The sequence below is a fragment of the Amia ocellicauda genome, chromosome 7, assembly GCF_036373705.1.
Source record: "Amia ocellicauda isolate fAmiCal2 chromosome 7, fAmiCal2.hap1, whole genome shotgun sequence".
NCBI lineage: Eukaryota > Metazoa > Chordata > Actinopteri > Amiiformes > Amiidae > Amia > Amia ocellicauda.
Window position 1 is genome coordinate 669,269 of NC_089856.1, and position 18,744 is coordinate 688,012.

At 51.0% G+C, this 18,744-nt stretch overlaps 2 protein-coding genes across 2 annotated transcripts; both read right to left on the minus strand.

Moving 5' to 3' along the window:
• Positions 1 to 6,951: 6,951 nt before the first annotated feature.
• LOC136752436 (zinc finger SWIM domain-containing protein 4) lies at positions 6,952 to 14,616 on the minus strand. The gene is made up of 12 exons (XM_066707750.1): positions 13,757 to 14,616; positions 13,452 to 13,635; positions 12,242 to 12,520; positions 11,945 to 12,108; positions 11,686 to 11,833; positions 11,440 to 11,592; positions 11,036 to 11,350; positions 10,413 to 10,652; positions 10,058 to 10,181; positions 9,817 to 9,953; positions 7,587 to 7,814; positions 6,952 to 7,461 (listed from the first exon to the last, which is right to left on the minus strand). Exons 1-12 carry the CDS (start codon positions 14,186 to 14,188, stop codon positions 7,277 to 7,279), a joined length of 2,589 nt encoding a protein of 862 aa, XP_066563847.1. The 5' UTR covers positions 14,189 to 14,616; the 3' UTR covers positions 6,952 to 7,276.
• A 97-nt stretch (positions 14,617 to 14,713) lies between these two features.
• Positions 14,714 to 16,297, minus strand: c7h19orf53 (chromosome 7 C19orf53 homolog). Its single transcript, XM_066707751.1, has 3 exons — positions 16,162 to 16,297; positions 15,225 to 15,280; positions 14,714 to 15,147 (listed from the first exon to the last, which is right to left on the minus strand). Exons 1-3 carry the CDS (start codon positions 16,250 to 16,252, stop codon positions 15,013 to 15,015), a joined length of 282 nt encoding a protein of 93 aa, XP_066563848.1. The 5' UTR covers positions 16,253 to 16,297; the 3' UTR covers positions 14,714 to 15,012.
• Between the last annotated feature and the right edge of the window lie 2,447 nt (positions 16,298 to 18,744).

Below are 18,744 nucleotides of genomic sequence, written 5' to 3' on the forward strand. Positions count from 1 at the left end.
TGGAGTGGATTGGACTTTAGTGGACTGGACTGTTTTGCACTGGACTGGAGTGGAGTGGACTGTATTGGACTGGACTGGACAAGGTTCTATTGGACTGTATTAGACTGTGCACTGGATTGGCCTGGGCTACACAGAGAGACACAGGGAGGTTAACACACACACAGAACCTGTACCTGTAGTACTGTAACACCGGGAGGGAGGGAGGGAAAGAGAGAAGGAAATGGGAAAGAGAGGGAGAGAGAGAGTGGGAGAGGGAGGGAGAAAGAGAGAGGGAGGGAGACAGGGAGGGAGAGAGGGAGAGAGAGAGGGGGAGGGAAAGAGGGATGGAGGGAGAGAGGGAGGGAGAGAGGGATGGAGGGAGAGAGGGAGGGAGGGCGCTGTGCTTGTGATTCCCGGGCCTGGAGACCCATTTCCTGTTTGGAATGCCTGTATAATTAGATCCTTGCTACCATAGCAACCAAACTGCTTTTTTTTTCTTCTTCCCAGCAGTTAGGTCACACGCTATAAACACGCCACACACACACACACGCACAGCAACACACACTTTACACAAGCACACACTATACACAAAAACAAACACACACAGCAACACAACACACACAGCAACACACACTATACACACACAGCAACACAACACACACAGCAACACACACTATACACACACACACTATACACACACAGCAACACAACACACACAGCAACACACACTATACACCACACACACAGCAACACACACCATACACACACACAGCAACACAACACATACAGCAACACACACCATACACACACACACTATACACACACAGCAACACAACACACACAGCAACACACACTATATACCACACACACAGCAACACACACCATACACACACACAGCAACACAACACATACAGCAACACACACCATACACACACACACTATACACACACAGCAACACAACACACACAGCAACACACACTATACACCACACACACAGCAACACACACCATACACACACACAGCAACACAACACACACAGCAACACACACTATATACTACACACACTATACACAAACACACACAGCAACACAACACACACAACACACACATCAACACACTATACACAATCTACACACAAAGCAACACTTACAGAGACGAACTACACACACAATATACACACTGAGAGAGATGCATCGCACACACACAATAAAACACACACAGCAACACAGACTGTCACACACTTACATACACACATACGCACACAGCATCACATACAATTGGAATGAAAACATTTCCTCCATTGAAAAAGTTCTTCCTTTCTTTTGTATTCTCTCTCTCTCTCACACACATTCACACACACACACCCTCCCTGCTGTCTCCCTCCCTCTCTCAGGCCTGTGCTGTGTGGGTTTCCCAGCCACACCGACCCAACCCAGGAGCTACTCCCTCCTCTACACTGAGCAAGTGTGTGTGTGTGTGTGTGTGTGTGTGTTCCACGTCTCAGTCCATCAGTGTCTTTGTGTGTCTCTGTAAATCTCGTGTGTCTTGGTGTCTCTCTTTTTGACTCAGTGTGTCTCAGTGTCTCTGTGTTTGTCTCCCTGTCTGTGTGTTGCTATGCGACGTGTGTGTCAGCACAGCGCTGGGCGTGTGCGTGAGGAATGTGTGACGCGGGCTGTGTGTGTCTGGGGGGGTCAGTCTGAGCGCGCTCTGTTGCAGCGGCCCGCAGGCGTGTCTCCCGTGAGTCTCCTAATAGAGGGGCAGCCCAAAACTGTGCTCAACTGTGCCGTGTTGTGTTGTGTTGTGTTGTGTTGTGTTGTGTTGTGTTGTAGTGCCTTATACCTCAGTGGAGTGCAGTTCAGGTCAGCCCAGTACAGTCTAGTACACTGTAGTATAGTGTAGTACAGTCTCTGATACTGTAGTACAGTGCAGTACAGTGTAGTATAGTGTAGTACAGTGCAGTACAGTGTAGTACAGTCCAGTACAGTGTAATACAGTGTAGTACAGTGCAGTATAGTGTAGTACAGTGCAGAACAGTGTAGTACAGTGCAGTACAGTGCAGAACAGTCTGTGATGTTTGTTATGAACTCAGAATTATGTCCTTAATGTTTTTAGGCCTCTTTCTTGTCAGTGTAAATTGCGTTGCCAGTTTACAGTGTGCAGTTTGGTGTTTGTGTGTGTGTGTGGGCCCCTCCCCTGGGCAGGGAGCAGTGTGGGAGGGCACAGTGCTGACGTTTCATAAAAGGATTCCCCTTCCCTACACTGTACACTGGCTCACTCACTCACTCACTCACTCTCTCTCTTACTCTCTCGCTCGTGCGCTTCGGAGCTCAAAGAAAGTAGGGAGAGAGAAAGAATGGAGAGACCATGCGAGAGAGAAAGGGAGACGGAGAGAAGAGGAGAGAGGAAGCGGGCCAGGGCTGTGTGGACTGCCTGCAGCTGAGGGACACTGCAATGGACAGACATGGACAGAGTGGACACAGTGTGGACACAGAGTGGACTATCTGGAACAGAGCAGACTGGCCTCCGCACATGTGAGTCACTTTACTCTCTCTCTCTTTCTCCAACGCTCTGTGTGTGTGTGTGTGTGTGTGTGTTTTGTAATGGAGTGTGTGATTGCATGCTCAGTTTGTAATTGAATGTGTGAGTGCATTACATGCACACATGCAAGTGTGTAGCTGAGTATGAACGCTGTGTGTGCATTGTGTGTGAGTGAGTTAATGTACGTGTGCATTGTGTGTAATCGTTAACGTGTTATTGTTTATGTGTGTATGCATTGTGTGAGTTTGTAATTGTGTGAGTGTGTGTGCATTATGTGTGAATATGTAGGCATATTTTACTTTTTGAATATAAGAAAATAGTCTCTCGAACACTTGTATTTTTTTTATTCTCTCTGTGATTTGCAGCTCTCCCTGTTTAGAAGCTGCTCTTAAGCTGGTCCTAATTAAAATTAATTTATGTATCTAGTGCCATTCATATCAAAGGCAATGTGAGGCACTAAACTAAGGATACATTCACATGTACATACAAACACAGACTAATGAATTAAATACAGGATTAGGTTAAAAAAAACACTACATGACAATAGAAGATGGTAGACATGTCAGATGATGCCCATGTGATGTCATAATGACCAGGAAGCCAATCGGCCGTCGGTACCGTAACTGAGTTGTGCAGCGATCCAGTCCCAATCAGTCACATCCCGAAAAACATGGCCAACATCTACCGTTCTATTGAATAGGGAAATAATCTAACCTAATCATGAAGAGGGTTAGGGTGGCCTGTTGGCTAAAACACAGTCAGTGCGGCTGTGACTGCCCTTCAGCTCACAACGTCACGCGCTGATCAGCTCGTGTTGGCCAGCTGTGACGGCCCGTCTTCTCTCCAGGTGTCGTGGGGTTTGGTGGGTAGGTGGCAGCCCTGGTGCGGTGGGCAGGGGGCTGGGGAGAGTCAGCAGCTGTGGCTGTGGGACAGGCTGTGGCCTGACGCTGCTCCCCCAGGCTGGCTGCCTCCCTGTCTGCAGGGAACTCAGGAAAATCCCAGGCTGCTGTCAGCCTCAGGCCCGGGACTTAAAGCCAGCGGCTACATTTTAATTTCCTGGTATATTTTTCTGAATTTAAGGATTGTTGAATGAATAGAGTACAGTATCATACAGTACACTACACTATACTACACTACACTACAATACAATACAATACAATATCATACAGTACAGTCAAATTAAGAGGAAAACTGTTGTATTTTAGTATTTTATTCTAATAACACTGCTGTATGACACACATTAATCCATTACTCATTAATTCAGTGGCATTATTAGCTAATTCATTCATGTTTTCACTGATTTATTTGTGAGAGCTGCAGGAGTGAGAAACAGCTGAGTCTCAGCGCAGTTCATTCACTGTGTTCCTCATGTGTTGTTTTTTCTGAGGACAGAAAGAGTGTGTGTGTGTATAAGTGTTGTTTCAGTCAGCGTGTGTGACTGTGTGTGAGTGCGTCACACTGAAAAACACACACACATTCATACACACAGCCGTATAGAGTCTTGTGTACTAGTTTAGAGAGCCCTGACACTGACTCTGTTCTCTGTCCCTGTACAGCAAGTGTCCGGTGCTCCGGCAGAGAGGTGAGCGTTCCTGCGTTCCTGCGTTCCTGCGTTCCTGCGCTGTGTTCCCATATTCCAAAGCCGCTGGCGACTGGAATTCCTGGCAGAGTGATTTTGGGAATAGAGTCTGAATCACATTGCCAGGGATTTCCAATGGCTGGTGAGCGCCAAGCAACCAGGACACACCACACTGCCCACCCCTCCACACACACACACACAATGCAGCCGTCAGTCAGTCAGTGTGTCAGTGAGTCAGTCAGTGTGTCAGTCAGTCAGTCATTGTGTCAGTCAGTCAGTTAGTCATTGTGTCAGTCATTCAGTGTGTCAGTCATTCAGTGTGTCAGTCAGTCAGTCAGTGTGTCAGTCAGTCAGTCAGTTAGTGTGTCAGTCAGTCAGTCAGTGTGTCAGTTAGTCAGTCAGTTAGTGTGTCAGTCAGTCAGTCAGTTAGTGTGTCTTTCTGTGCTTTAACCTGCTCAGGCTCCTCAGTGATGTTTGAGCTCAGAGCTGCAGGACTTACTCCGCCTGTGAGCAGCGTCACTCCTGTTCACAGTGGTTAAGTTCTGCTGCTCAGAGCTCTTGCTCTACACGCCTGGACACGCTTGGACCATGCCTGGACATGGGCAGAACTCAGGACGCAGGTGGACTGGTGTGCAGGTCTGACATATATATATATATATTTATAAACAAACAAATATAAAAATATATATGTATTTTGTCTGTCAGACTCTCAGTGTCTTTCAGTGTCTCAGTGTCTCAGTGTGTCTCTGTGCCTGTGTCTCAGTGTCTCAGTGTCTCAGTGAGGACCTGTCTCCCGTGCCTGCTGTGCTGATTCTCAGTGTCTCAGTCTAGCTGGCTCAGTTCAGCAGGAACAGGAGCCCCGTCTCCCCAGAGCAAAGAGAGGGAGGAAGAGGAGGAGAGAGAGGGGGGGAGGGGGGGAGGGAGGGCAGAGAGAAGGAAGGAGAGGGTTCATCTTTTCTCTGCTGCTGTTACAGAACCTCAGTGGCTCCCCCTGCAGACTGCCCTTGGCAGTGCAGACACAGAGACATGGAGACAGAGACACAGACACAGTACGTGTCTCCTGTACAAATGAAAATGTATCATAAATTGATTAAATAAAACAGAATTTTGAGAAATACTGAGCAGAAGGATCCTGTGTGATTTATTTATTTATGTATTGATTTTCATCAGGAACAAAAACTGTGTAACCAGTACCTAAATACCACCAGCACTCTTTATCTCTCTGTCTCTCTCTCTCTCTCTCTCTCTCTCTCTCTCTCCCTCTCAAATTGAAATTGAAATTGAATGGGCTATTTTGAGTACTCCAGTATTGCCAAAGGGAGGGGAGTCTCTCTGTCTTTTACAGCCATCACCCCCCCGTGTTACCAGGGCTGTGTTGCTGTCCGGGTGTGTTACCATGGTGACGAGGTAGATGGGGGGGTCTGACGTCCGTTTTTGTGTTTTTTTTTTCACTTTCCAGGAACTCACCCGTCCGCCCGCCTGCCCACTTCCTCTCACTGGCAGGAAGCGCTTAACGTCGTGGTAACGAGAGGATATGACCTCATTTCACCGTCGCCCGGTGCGAGAGGAGGTGGGGGGTATCGATGATCTCTCTCTCTGACAAATCCTCTGTGAGGAAAAATGCTGTGAGCTGCTGTGGGCAGACCTGTGCCCCTGCGCCATGCTCTGATCGGGTCAGTGAGTGAGTCGTGAGCGGTGCTGGGCGGCCCTGCACAAGCGTCAGTTCAGTCCATTTTATTATAAACCCAGATGGCACTGAGTTTGCAGGCAGGTCTAAAAACGACAACACAGTAGCAATAGTACAAAAACAAGAAAACACACAATACAACCAATACACAAAATACAATAAATTACGAAAAAAGTGCAAATTCAATTTTTAATTTCTCTACTTCGACCATTTAGCTAAGCAGTGCTTGTATCCGTTTGTTTTTATCCTGGGCAGCCTGAAGCCGAGCGGGCACCACAGGTTGGAGAGCGGGACTCAGCTCTGCGCTGGCCTGTTTGACCCCGATAATCTGTCCACTCTGGCTAATAATGCGGTTTTGCTCTTGATTTAGAGGTCACCAAACCATCATGAAACAGAAAAGATGTTGGGTGCCAGTGCTACACGATCAGCTGATGGATTGGGTGGAGAATCAATTAATGATTGTTTTATTAATTGATATTTGTGTTTATTTATATAATTATTTATTTGTATATGTATTTAATTATATTTATATGAATTGTATTGTTTTATTATTTTCCATTTAGTTATATATTTATATAATTATTTTATTTATTATGTAGAAATATAACAATTTATTCCTGTTCTCCTGCGTTTATTTGTATTGTGATGAATTTGATTAGTCTAGGGGTGTTTTAATGACTTCCATGCTTCAGACACACCTGCGCACACTGAGCTGTAGTACAACAGCGCCCCCTCCTGGCCACACTGCGCTCTGACTCTCGTGCTCTGTCTGAACTGCCCTCGGAGGCTCTGCTCCTTAACGCTGTGCTCTGTGCTCTGTGCTGAACTCTACTGCACTGACTGGGCTCAGTGCTGTGAAATGGTGACATCATTGTGTGACATCGTGCGGCTATGGCCTCGATGGCCGAGTGGGATGTCGACTGTTGTGTGTCAGACGCCCTCGCTTGTGAACACGCTGCCGCAGCGCACTCTCCACACTGCGCCCCACTGGCCCTGTTCCTGGGGGCTGGGCTGAGCATCCAGTCTGTGCCACCAGGGGAGATGGGCACCATGGGCTCGTGTTGTTGTGTGTGTGTGTGAGTGTGTTGTTGTTGTGTGTGTGTGAGTGTTCACTGCATGTGCATTGTGACTGCAGATCCAGACCCTCTCACACAAGTAAACAAGCATCACAAATATAGATGAATTTATTTCTTATCTTTAAAACCTTCACAGCAAGAAGACGGTCCCCCGTCACTGAGGGACCAGCAGGACAGACGAGTCCACAGGTGTAAACAGGGGTCCAGCCCCACGGTGGGACGGCGCTCCGGGCTGTTGTTACTGTCATCTTCATTGAACAGAGTCAACAACACAGAGAGAGAGGGAGGGAGGGCGTTCTCCCGCAGTCTGAGATCAGCATGTGGAACGAGAGAATGAGAGATTCCCCTCTGACACCTTCGTCATCATCTTCTCCGTCACCCTCGTTGCTGTTCATTTCTACTCTTCCTCCTCCTCTCTCAGGGCAGCGCAGCGTGCAGCAGGGCAGGGTGACGCAGGGGGGCGCTCCTGTCACACACCGTCCTCAGCCCCCCCTGACCCCAGGCAGAGGACAGAGACAGGGAGGGAGGGAGCAGAGTCTCCACCTCCTGGAGGGTGAAGAGTGACTGCCAGCTGTTCAGCACACGGAGCAGAGAGCACAGGCCTGAGAGAGGAGAGAGGAGAGAGGAGGGGGGGGGTCAGTAACACTGCAGTAAAGTGGAGTACAATAGTCCACTACACACTCAGATGTACAGTGACACACGGGGAGGGGGGGGGCAGCTGACTGACCGTCTCTCAGGGCCCAGTCCAGCAGCCACGTGACCATCTCTGCCCGTCTCTGGCTCCGGGACCCCCGTGTCCGACACAGCGCCTCCGCACACAGTGCCAGGGCCGGGGGGGTGGCGGGGGGGCTGTGGGGGGGAACTACGGCATCCTGGGCCAGCCTGAAGAGGAGGAGGGGGGAGCGGACGTGACAGAGGACAGAGTCCAGGACCAACTGGTGCCTCACACTGTCACCTGGAGAGAGAGGGAGAGTCAGTCAGCTGCAGGACAGCACTGCACAAACAATGCCAATCCGACAGAACCAAATAACACAACACCTCTCACACCCCTCTATGGAAACCAACACTCAAACACAGAACACACTGGAGCGCTATTGGACCCTCAATCGAAACTACAGCCTGGCAGAATACCTGGTGACTGTCAGAAACACAAAGCAGAGGCAGATCCTGACCAAATACCGGCTCAGTGACTACAGCCTGACCAGAGAGACGGGCCGACACAGGCACAGCTGGCTGCCCACAGAGGAGCGGCACTGCGATCACTGAGAGACAGGAGAGGTGGACACAGAGAGGACCGGCGCTGTGGTCACTCCATCCCACAATTCCCAAAAATGACAGAGAGATCAGTTTTCTGGGAGAGGGCAGCCCGATATGTGTCCAACTGTCAGAGCATGAGGGACAGCGCGTGACACTGTCCTGAGGGACAGTATATAGACACTATGCCTGCTAGAGAGAGGGAGGGAGGGAAGGGAACTGGTTCTGTTTATATTTGTGTTGTGTGAGAATGGGGGGGTATATACACTCACCTAAAGGATTATTAGGAACACCTGTTCAATTTCTCATTAATGCAATTATCTAACCAACCAATCACATGGCAGTTGCTTCAATGCGTTTAGGGGTGTGGTCCTGGTCAAGACAATCTCCTGAACTCCAAACTGAATGTCTGAATGGGAAAGAAAGGTGATTTAAGCAATTTTGAGCGTGGCATGGTTGTTGGTGCCAGACGGGCCGGTCTGAGTATTTCACAATCTGCTCAGTTACTGGGATTTTCACGCACAACCATTTCTAGGGTTTATAAAGAATGGTGTGAAAAGGGAAAAACATCCAGTATGCGGCAGTCCTGTGGGCGCAAATGCCTTGTTGATGCTAGAGGTCAGAGGAGAATGGGCCGACTGATTCAAGCTGATAGAAGAGCAACTTTGACTGAAATAACCACTCGTTACAACCGAGGTATGCAGCAAAGCATTTGTGAAGCCACAACACGTACAACCTTGAGGCGGATGGGCTACAACAGCAGAAGACCCCACCGGGTACCACTCATCTCCACTACAAATAGGAAAAAGAGGCTACAATTTGCACAAGCTCACCAAAATTGGACAGTTGAAGACTGGAAAAATGTTGCCTGGTCTGATGAGTCTCGATTTCTGTTGAGTCAGAATTTGGCGTAAACAGAATGAGAACATGGATCCATCATGCCTTGTTACCACTGTGCAGGCTGGTGGTGGTGGTGTAATGGTGTGGGGGATGTTTTCTTGGCACACTTTAGGCCCCTTAGTGCCAATTGGGCATCGTTTAAATGCCACGGCCTACCTGAGCATTGTTTCTGACCATGTCCATCCCTTTATGACCACCATGTACCCATCCTCTGATGGCTACTTCCAGCAGGATAATGCACCATGTCACAAAGGTCCAATCATTTCAAATTGGTTTCTTGAACATGACAATGAGTTCACTGTACTAAACTGGCCCCCACAGTCACCAGATCTCAACCCAATAGAGCATCTTTGGGATGTGGTGGAACGGGAGCTTCGTGCCCTGGATGTGCATCCCAAAAATCTCCATCAACTGCAAGATGCTATCCTATCAATATGGGCCAACATTTCTAAAGAATGCTTTCAGCACCTTGTTGAATCAATGCCACGTAGAATTAAGGCAGTTCTGAAGGCGAAAGGGGGTCAAACACAGTATTAGTATGGTGTTCCTAATAATCCTTTAGGTGAGTGTACATATATGCATTTCCTGTATTGTTTTTATAGAAATGTTTCTGTAATTATTTGGCAATACCAATATACTGCTGTCATGTCAATAAAGCACTCTGAATTGAATTGTGAGAGAAAGAGAAAGTATATCACAATGCAATCACTGCATTCAATTAGATTCCTCTACAGTGACACTTGAGCTCCTGCAGGGTCAGGGGTCAGGGTTGAGGGGTTAAGGGTCAGGGGTCAAGCACCAACCTTGGCTCATGGTCAGCAGGGCGGCGGCCAGCTCACACTGCCGTGTCTCCAGGTGTCCGAGGATGAAGCACCTGGACACTCGGCCAGCAGAGAGCAGGGGGTCAGCAGAGGGCAGCGCAGAGTCCAGTACGGGCACCCTGACAGAGAGAGAGGGGGTCGATATCGGTGTGTCAGTCAGTGTGGGGGGGTTAGTGTGCAGTCAGTGTGGGGGGGTCAGTGTGTGGGAGGGTCAGTGTGGTACCTCAGGGCGGTCAGGCCAAGCCACAGGGCCAGCTCAGGATGGTGGGGCAGGAGGGCGTCCAGCAGGAAGTGAACGAGAGTGTGACGGGGTAGAGTGCCCCCCCGCGCCTGACTCCACAGCCTCCCTGACACACCGGAGACACAGGAGCGTCATTAGCATAATTGTGACATTATCAGTATGCGCCCCATCACCACCACGATCAGAATCAACACTGCACTCCGGTTGCCAGACCACGATCAATAGACCGATATCGCTGCTGCTGTGGCAGTTCTCATGGAGCTGGAGCTGTTTTTGTGTCGGTGTAGTTATTGTTGTGTTAATGTGGTTGTTGAGTTACGGCTGCAGTTGCTCTCACCATCCAGCAGGGCGGCGCTCTCCCTGTACAGTGTGCTCAGTAGGGGGGCATCGAGGGACAGGAGGCGGAGTTGGGCAACAACAGACTCCTCCCCCTGGACCGCCCGCTCCTGTGGGTCACGCCCCCTCGGCATCACCCTGTGCTCCCCCAGCCCCCACAGGGCCACTTCCACTGCCACGCACAGACTGCAGCTGCCCCCCAGACACTGCCCCTCACTGTGCCTGTACATACAGCCCCCACCTGGGAGAGAGAGAGGGAGGAAGGCAGAATGTTAGATTATAATTTCAGAGAACTAAATGATTAATTGCTATTATATCTAAGTGATGTTCAGACTGTACGATGCACTAGTTAGAGCTCATCTGGATACTGCGTGGGGACTTGATTCAAGTCTTCAAAATCATGAAAGGCATCGACCACATCAAACCAGAGGAGCTTTTCCAGATCAGCAGGGACACACGCACCCGGGACACAAATGGAAATTGGGCAGCATATTTTATTACTAATTGGTAATCTATTTATATACCTACAGCATTGTCTTTCTCTCTACAGGATGTATCCACCTCTCCATCCACACCCCCCCACTCCACTCTCTGGACAACAGGCGGAAGGGGCGTGTCTCTTACCAGAAGGGTGGGCATCCTTCTCCATAAGACACGCCTCCAGGAAGGTGTGGAACAGGCAGCCGATGGGGTCCAAGGGATGTCCCGCCCACTCCTCCGTCTCCGCGTCTCTCGGCGCTCGTCTCTGCCGTCTCAGGGTCCGGACCACCTGCAGCCCCAGGCAGACCGCCTCCTCAAGGTAACCGTTCACACGCAGCGCGCTGACACGAGCACACGTCACAGAGAGGGGCTCCGTCTCATCTCCCACACACAGCAGCTCCACACCCCCCGCCAGGAGACTCCCACACTGCAGAGCCTGGAACAGCACTGAGTGACGCACTGAGAGAGAACGAGAGGGAGAGTCAGTCAGTGTGTCAGTCAGACATTTGGACAGCGCAGCGTGTCAGTCAGACAGTGTGTCAGTCTACCTGGTGTGGCAGCAGGTGTGGCAGTGATATGGCTCCCCTCATCCTGCAGCGGGGCACCTGGATCTTGGTTCCACTCCTGCAGCAGCTGCAGCCAGACAGTGCGCTGACCCGGCCCAGCCCGCGGATTCAGAACCACACTGACCCAGAGAGAGGCTAGACAGAAACGCAGACACTGTCAGACAGACTGTCCGACGGCCCGATAGACAGACAGACACAGGCAGTGCTGCGAGCGACAGAGGAACTGACCGATCTGCTCCCAGAGTCCAGCCGTCTGAAGTGAGAGGGAGCGTCCAGCGCCCCCCCGGGACCCCCGGCCCGCACGCACCAGCTCCCCCGTCAGGACCGAGAGGACCCGGCCTGCGTTACTGTCCCCCACACGCAGCATCTCCAGCACCTGCAGGGAGGGAGAGGGAGGGAGAGGGATGGGTTATGGCAGTGCACAGAGATGCCCTGAATGGAGCCGCACAGAGCAAACAGAGCCCCCCCCCCTCCAGAGCAGCCGTACCATGTTGACCAGCGCACTGAGGCGGTCGTCCACTCCGTACAGCCCCCCCTTGCTGACCGGCCGATAGATGGCGTTATCGATCGCCCGTCTCACCGTCTCCCGCAGTTGGCCCTCGTCTAGTGGCCAGCAGGCGTCCCTCTGCCCGGCCGTGGGGTCAGGGGGCTCTGGGGGGGGGTCACAGAGAGATGGGGGGGGTCAGTCACGGGTACAGTGCACCCCCGTCCTCAATATCTCCCAACACACTCCTCAACACACCGAGAAACACGCACACAAAGCGAGACTCTCTCTCTCTCTCACCGTTGCGGGTACGCTGCGCCGCGGTGTGTGGAGGGGGTGGTGTGCTGTGGACAGGGGTCCGTCTGTCCTGCGTGCCCCCCCGCCCCCCCCGCTGGAACCACAGGCAGAGCGCGGCCACGTGAGCGCAGTACTGCCCCCCCGTGCACGAGCAGTGCGCCCCCGTGAGCTGCCTCCGGGCGAAGCTCAGAGACACACGGAGCCGCTGGCCCCACGCACACGCACAGGGGCTGGGGGGCGCACACTGCGGACAGTCTAGCACAGAGCCGCAGAGGAGGAGACCTGGGGGAGAGAGAGGACAATACATCACATTACACACTGCAGTGTACTGTGACACACCATACTGTAGTGTACAATACTGTAGTAAACTGTAGTGCAGACAGCTGGATGGCATTGTTCTCCAGTGCTGAGCAGGTGTGTGTTCAGTGTGAGTGTGCGTGTTCACACTCGCACCCCCGCCTCCCCGAAACTCCCACAGCCAGTCCCTCCCTCCCTCTCTCTCTCTCTCTCTCACATTATTAATGTCACTGTTCTTTCTGTTTTTTATTGCTGCTCCATTTTCTCTTTTCTTCCTCCTTTGACAATCACTTGTTCTCTCAAAGAACTGATAACAAAACAGAAGGAGGGGGGGTTTCGGGTGACAGCAAGAAAGAACAGATGACATGAATGAGAGAATGAATGAAATGACAATGCAGTGCAGTGCAGTGAGGCGTGTCCCGAGGGAGGGGGAGAGAGCGAGGGCTGCCTGTTCTGCCACCTGAGAGCAGAGTTTCGTTAGAGACAAGCTGGGACAGGACTGTCGCCGTCCCTCTCCCTCAGCGACACAATGCTGTGTGCTCCACCGACACAGCGCTGCGTTATCAGTGACACAGTGCAGCCGGTGACTCTGCATATTTGTTTCAGCAGAAACTGGTGGCGGAGGAATTCAGCCCTGCGGGGCAAACTGCCACCCCCACACTGCACCTGCCACTGACAGAGAGGGAGAGCGATGGAGACAGACAGTTTCATCGCCCGCAGGGTGCCAAGTCTTTCTGCAGGGAGGAATACTGCAGCGGTCTATGAAAAGAGTTTATAGGACAGCAGAGGACACTCCAACTAAGAGACACAGTCCAGTCCAGCAGGGTCTCAGCCCTGGTCCTGAGAGACACAGTCCAGTCCAGCCCAGCAGGGTACAGCAGCTGCTATTAAGTGACGAGTTGTTATTGGTACTGACCCACTTGCTGGACGTCTCGGATGGCCCCGGGTGTGTCTGCAAGCTGCCCCCCCCTGCGGAAGGCCCACCCGCCTCCGTCCCCGAGCAGGCAGTAGCGCTGCAGCTCCGTCTCGCTGCAGGGGAACGACCAGAACCGCAGCCTGGACTGCACTGGGTCCGGCACTGAACCCAGAGCACAGCGCACCTGAGAGAGAGCGGGGAGCATTACACTGACAGAAAGACAGCTTGTCCAGCAGACACAGACAGACACACACAGGCTGACGGGTAGACTGGCAGGTAGAAAACACTCAGACAGTGAGAGGTACCTGCTCGTAGGTCCAGCTCTGCGCCACTCGCTGGGCGCTAAGGTCCTGTAACGACTCCACTCGCCGGTTGTGAGCGGATCTCTGTGCGCTTTCCGCGGGCAGAGTGGCCACGGACAGCCCGGTCACGGATCCGGTGCACCTCCGCTTCGCAGGCGGCGGGTCCATCAGTGACACACACACACACACACGGCTCTGGTGTCTCTGTCCTCTGCTCTCAGTCTCTGTCTCTGTCCCTGTCTGTCTCTGCTGATGGACTTCTCTTCCTCTTGTCAGAATCTGTTTAAATCGCAGCACAATGTTGACAGACTGCTGCCCGGCCCGGCTCTCCATAGGCTCGCTCTCCCGTCCATCTCTATCCAGCACCGCCTGCCTCCTCACTGATTGGCCCGTCGAGACCTGCCGCCCCGCCCTCAAATAGAGCTGGCAATCCATATATGGGCAGAGGTTTTAATTAATTTTTCATTCATTCATTCATTCATTCATTCATTCAATTGTTCGTTCCTGGAGGTTTTGCAACGTGAGTCAGTGGAGCCCAGCCCCCCCCCGCGACGGTAGTCTGTCAAGTTACTCTCACTGAAGTTATCAAGAATCAGTCAGTCACAGTGCATCAGTTAGTCAGTGTCAGTGTGTCAGTCACACTGTTACTGTATCAGTCAGTCTATGTCAGTCAACCTGTCAGTCAGTGTAGCACTGGGTAGTTACTTCCTGCCCCCCTCCTGTGGTAAAGCAGCAGCTCCAGTTTCCTGTCCCAGACACACCTGCTCCTCACTTCCTTGTTAGCATTTCTCTGTCAGGCAGGTGACTTTCCAGCCAGGCAGAGACAGACAGGTGTCACTCGCTCCCTCGGGGAGCTGGGGTTGTTGTTCTGCATTCCTGGGTGGCGCAACATTCCTGAGAGCAGTAAAATCACCATCGCGATAAAGACACGATCCTCAGCACCTCAGAAAAAACTCGGAATCAATTCTATTTGTGTTTTAATAAGATGTCATCCAGGAACAAAATACTACATATTTCAATGACATATAAACATGTATAAAATGACACGTCAAATATTCGATTTTGCAGCCAAGCGCAGGTTGTTCTGCCGAGCCGCAGAAATCCTTCGCTCAGTTATCCGACTGTCTCCTCAGAGCGCCGCAGCGGTCTGTCCTGGGCTTCCCTCCAGTGGACTGACTCGGGCACTGCAGCGTGAACTCCAGTGGGGACAGTGTGTGTGTGTGTGTGTGTGTGTGTGTGTGTGTGTGTGTCAGGGTCCTCTACGTCTTCTTGGCCGCGCCGTGCCTCTGTGCCGGCTCTCCACTCTTCAGCACACTCAGTCTCTTGTGCATCGTGGCGCTGGCCCTCTGCGTCACTTCCTGCTCGATGTGAGTCCGGATTGCCACCTCCAGGGTCTGCGGGGAACAGCACAGTCAGGGACGAGTGTGGGGGGGGTAGAGGTGTGCCGTGTGAAGCAGGTGTACGCTCTCACCTTCTTCAGCTTGTACTGTTGGACCACCTGGGCTTTCTTCGGGACGATGACTCTCCCTGAGGAACAAGACCGTGACATCATCAATCACAGCACATGACACTGCAGTGGCCAACCAAAAACAAACCCAGAGTGACTGAGTTGACGCATTACAGAGGGGGACACGGGCCCAGCCTCACACTGAGACACAGGCACGGCTGTCCATCTGGCTGAGCAACGACAGACGCTGTGAAGGGCACGGAGTGTCAGGGTGAGGGTGGCGGGTGTTGTAGGGTCAGGGTGAGGGTGCAGGGTGCTTGGTGCTGGGGTCAGGATGAGGGTGGCGGGTGTTGGGGGGTCAGGGTGAGGGTGGCGGGTGCTGGAGTCAGGTTGAGGGTGTATTGAGACGGGGACTCTCCTACACAACTGCCAGCATCAGCAGCATCTAAACACATCTAAACTCCATTCTTCACTCCTTCCAAACTACTCTCTATAATGAAAGTATTTTAAACATTATTACAGTCACTGCCTGATTTAAAAGTCTATTGTTGTTTACAATCTATCACATGCTTGATTACATTACTTGATCGGAACAACTTGTTGATCATCCCTCAAACGAGTTGCGTCCACCATTATATTAACCCCCCAGGACTCTGAACCGGCAGCCATGTTGTGCACAGTGCTGTTGCTGAATTAATCTCGCCGGGTGTTTTGTAACTACAGTTCTGCGATGATCGAGGCTCACGGTGAATTAAACAACGCGCCATCACCGCCGCAGATGTTAAAGTGCGTGCTGACGTCATGAGGCCGGCGCGCTGTCTTCTCTCCGCCTCATGTAAATAAACAGCCGTCGGCACACACGAAACTGACGCCATTGTGGCTCTGGTCGAAGGGGTTCGCAACAAGTGGAGGAGTTTTCTATCTCTCGCTACATCTACGAAGCACACATCTATCGCCTCACCTCCTTTCTTCGGGCCCTTGTGTTTGTGCTGCTGCGGCGCCTTCTTCCCTCCGGGCCGCTGTGCCTTGAACTTCTGTTTCCCCTGCGCCATCTCGACTTCTCCCCCGCCAATGGAACTGTGGGATACAGCGGGGCAAACAGAGATGCATTGTGGGATAAGGTGGACATCGGGTGCATTGTGGGATACTGAGGGGCAAACACTGGGGTGCATTGTGGGATACTGAGGGGACTAATTTCTGACTCGTACCGACTAGTTCTTTTCCACCTTTTTTTGCAGAAAACTTTAGATTTTTTTAAAGATATAATAAATGAATTATATATTCAGTCGTTAATATTCACTGCTCATAGTGAACAATAAACCCATTAACTACTTAGTTACATTAATTAATAAAAACGAACTAAAACCAATTAAAGAAGAACCAGCGAATGACGTAATAAAGACACGGCTGCAGAGGCGAGTTCCCAGCTTGATAGAAAACCTTTATTTTTCAATCACAAAAGAAGATATAAAGTGATGAGAGCTTCCCCCCCACCCGCTCCCTCCCTCCGCACCGACAGCATCAGACACCGAGCAGGCAACTGTCACTCCCTCCATCCCTCCCCACCCGCTCCCTCCCTGTGCTTCCGAGCTAGTCTCTGCTCCCTCCCCCCTACCCCCCATTTTATTTTCATACACATATTATTGTGTTAAACTTAATGGTCCGCTATAGAACAACGAAAAAAACCAAAACCTTTCTTCTTAAACAAAAAAAATAAATCGGTCAGGAGAAAAAAAACTTTTAAAGTCTAGAAAAATTATTTGTGCCCCTGAGCACAAAATAAACCAGCAAAGGAACAAATGAAACAAAATAAAACTATAACAAAAGACCTGAAAACGGTAAAAAAAACAAAAAATTACAAAAAAAATTTACGACAATAACTGAAGAAAAAAAACTGAATAAATAAAAAAATAAATTAAAAAAATTTAAATAAAAAAAGAAAAATAAACCTCTTGGGGGGGGGGGGGGGAATTAACATAATTGATACTTATACTAACGCACCTGGGCCAGAGTGCCACTGAACAGAAGTGACTGGAGAGGTGTGTGTGTGTGTGTGTGTGTCAACACTGAGGCCCAGTACAGGACATGTTGGTCAGGATCGCTCACAATTATAGGTCTCTGCCTCCCTCAGAGCCCGGGGGGTCACAGTAACTGGACAGGGATTCAGTCATACCCAGCACACAACACACAGCACGAGACCCCACACGCATGCACTCTCACTCTCTCGCACACACAACCAGTCCCTACAGGCGCCGCCCAGCAGACTACCGGACCCAGTCTATCCCTGTACTGGCTGCTCGACCTCCCTTCACCAGAGCCTCCCATGGACACCCACAGCCCCCTGCCAGCACATTGCACTAGCGGCTGGGGGGGGGGGCAGAGACCAGGAGGTAAGCAGGGGGTCGGGGGTGCAGAGCACCAGAGCAAGATCACTGGATTTGACTCTCATGACATTTCATTCGTCGACCATCAGTAAATATTCAGACCTCCCTAAAGCAGCGTCTCTGATTGCTCTTCAAAAAGAAACATTAATTAAAACGAGTGATAATCTCGCTGGACTGGCACACACACACAACTCTCTCCACAAGTTCATCACTGGATCCTATTTCTGTCCATCTTTCTACCCATTTCAGCCTTTAGTCTGACTGTCCTACAGGAAAACAGAAATGTTTCTCTCACTCACTCACACAGTGTTGAGTCCGCTATGGCTTGTTTAGTCTTGAACCGTCTCCTTTTCAGAATTTAAAAATGAAATAAAAGTGCACACAGTAAGTCAGCCCTGTGAGGATCGGATGAATGATTGAATTGTGTTTTTTTGTCCTGGTCTCTCCGGCGCCGCAGGCGAGGATCAGCTCACAGGCAGAAGTGTGTGTGTGTGTAGGATGGAGGGAGAACAGTGGCTGCAATAAAGTCATCACATACACACACTCCCTGACAACCCACTCCCGATTTTAAAATAATCCCCAAAGGATCCCCCTGTATTCTGCCCCCTCCCTCTCTCTCCCGGACACACGTGTGCGTCTCACTGTGACCAGGTAGGGTCTCGGATTAAAAGCGAGACCCCTTCTACACACTGCAGCCCCCCCCTCCCGTGTTTGTGTGAGTGTGTATAAAGCAAGAGTGAAAGAACACATGCAGGACAGTCTGACGACCGCCGAGGGAACACGAGCGTCTCTCTTTAAAGAGTTCTTAATGCGTTCGACAACTTCACACCCGTCATCTAACCATCATCACTGTATTATTCTCAGCATCGTCGTTGTTCTGGCTGAACTCCGGCTTCAGCAGCAGCAGCTCATAGCGACTGAAGTCCACTGATCAATATCGTTTACTTTTCAATCGTAAAAAACAAAAACAAAATACAAAATAAATAAAAGAAAAAAAGAAAACAGAACTACAATAAATAAGAGAAACCGGAGTCGAGAGGAGCGCAGGGCCGCCCCCCCCCCCCCTATACAACACCGGCCAGCCCACAGCCACGGGTGACAGGGGTGTGTGTGTGAGAGAGACAGACCCCCCCCCCCTCCCTCCCCAGACAGGTTTCTCC

Bases quoted from the DNA above. Each gene is read 5' to 3' on its own strand.
- LOC136752436 (XM_066707750.1), bottom strand. From the start codon at position 14,188: ATGGATTGCCAGCTCTATTTGAGGGCGGGGCGGCAGGTCTCGACGGGC. The intron at 10,182-10,412 runs GTGAGAGCAACT...CCGGTGTGTCAG, and splicing joins GAGCGCCGCCCTGCTGGATG to GGAGGCTGTGGAGTCAGGCG. The intron at 7,815-9,816 runs GTTGGTGCTTGA...CTCTCTCTCCAG, and splicing joins CCTGCTGACCATGAGCCAAG to GTGACAGTGTGAGGCACCAG.
- c7h19orf53 (XM_066707751.1), bottom strand. From the start codon at position 16,252: ATGGCGCAGGGGAAACAGAAGTTCAAGGCACAGCGGCCCGGAGGGAAG. The intron at 15,281-16,161 runs GTGAGGCGATAG...CTTGTTCCTCAG, and splicing joins CAAGGGCCCGAAGAAAGGAG to GGAGAGTCATCGTCCCGAAG. The intron at 15,148-15,224 runs GTGAGAGCGTAC...TGTTCCCCGCAG, and splicing joins AACAGTACAAGCTGAAGAAG to ACCCTGGAGGTGGCAATCCG.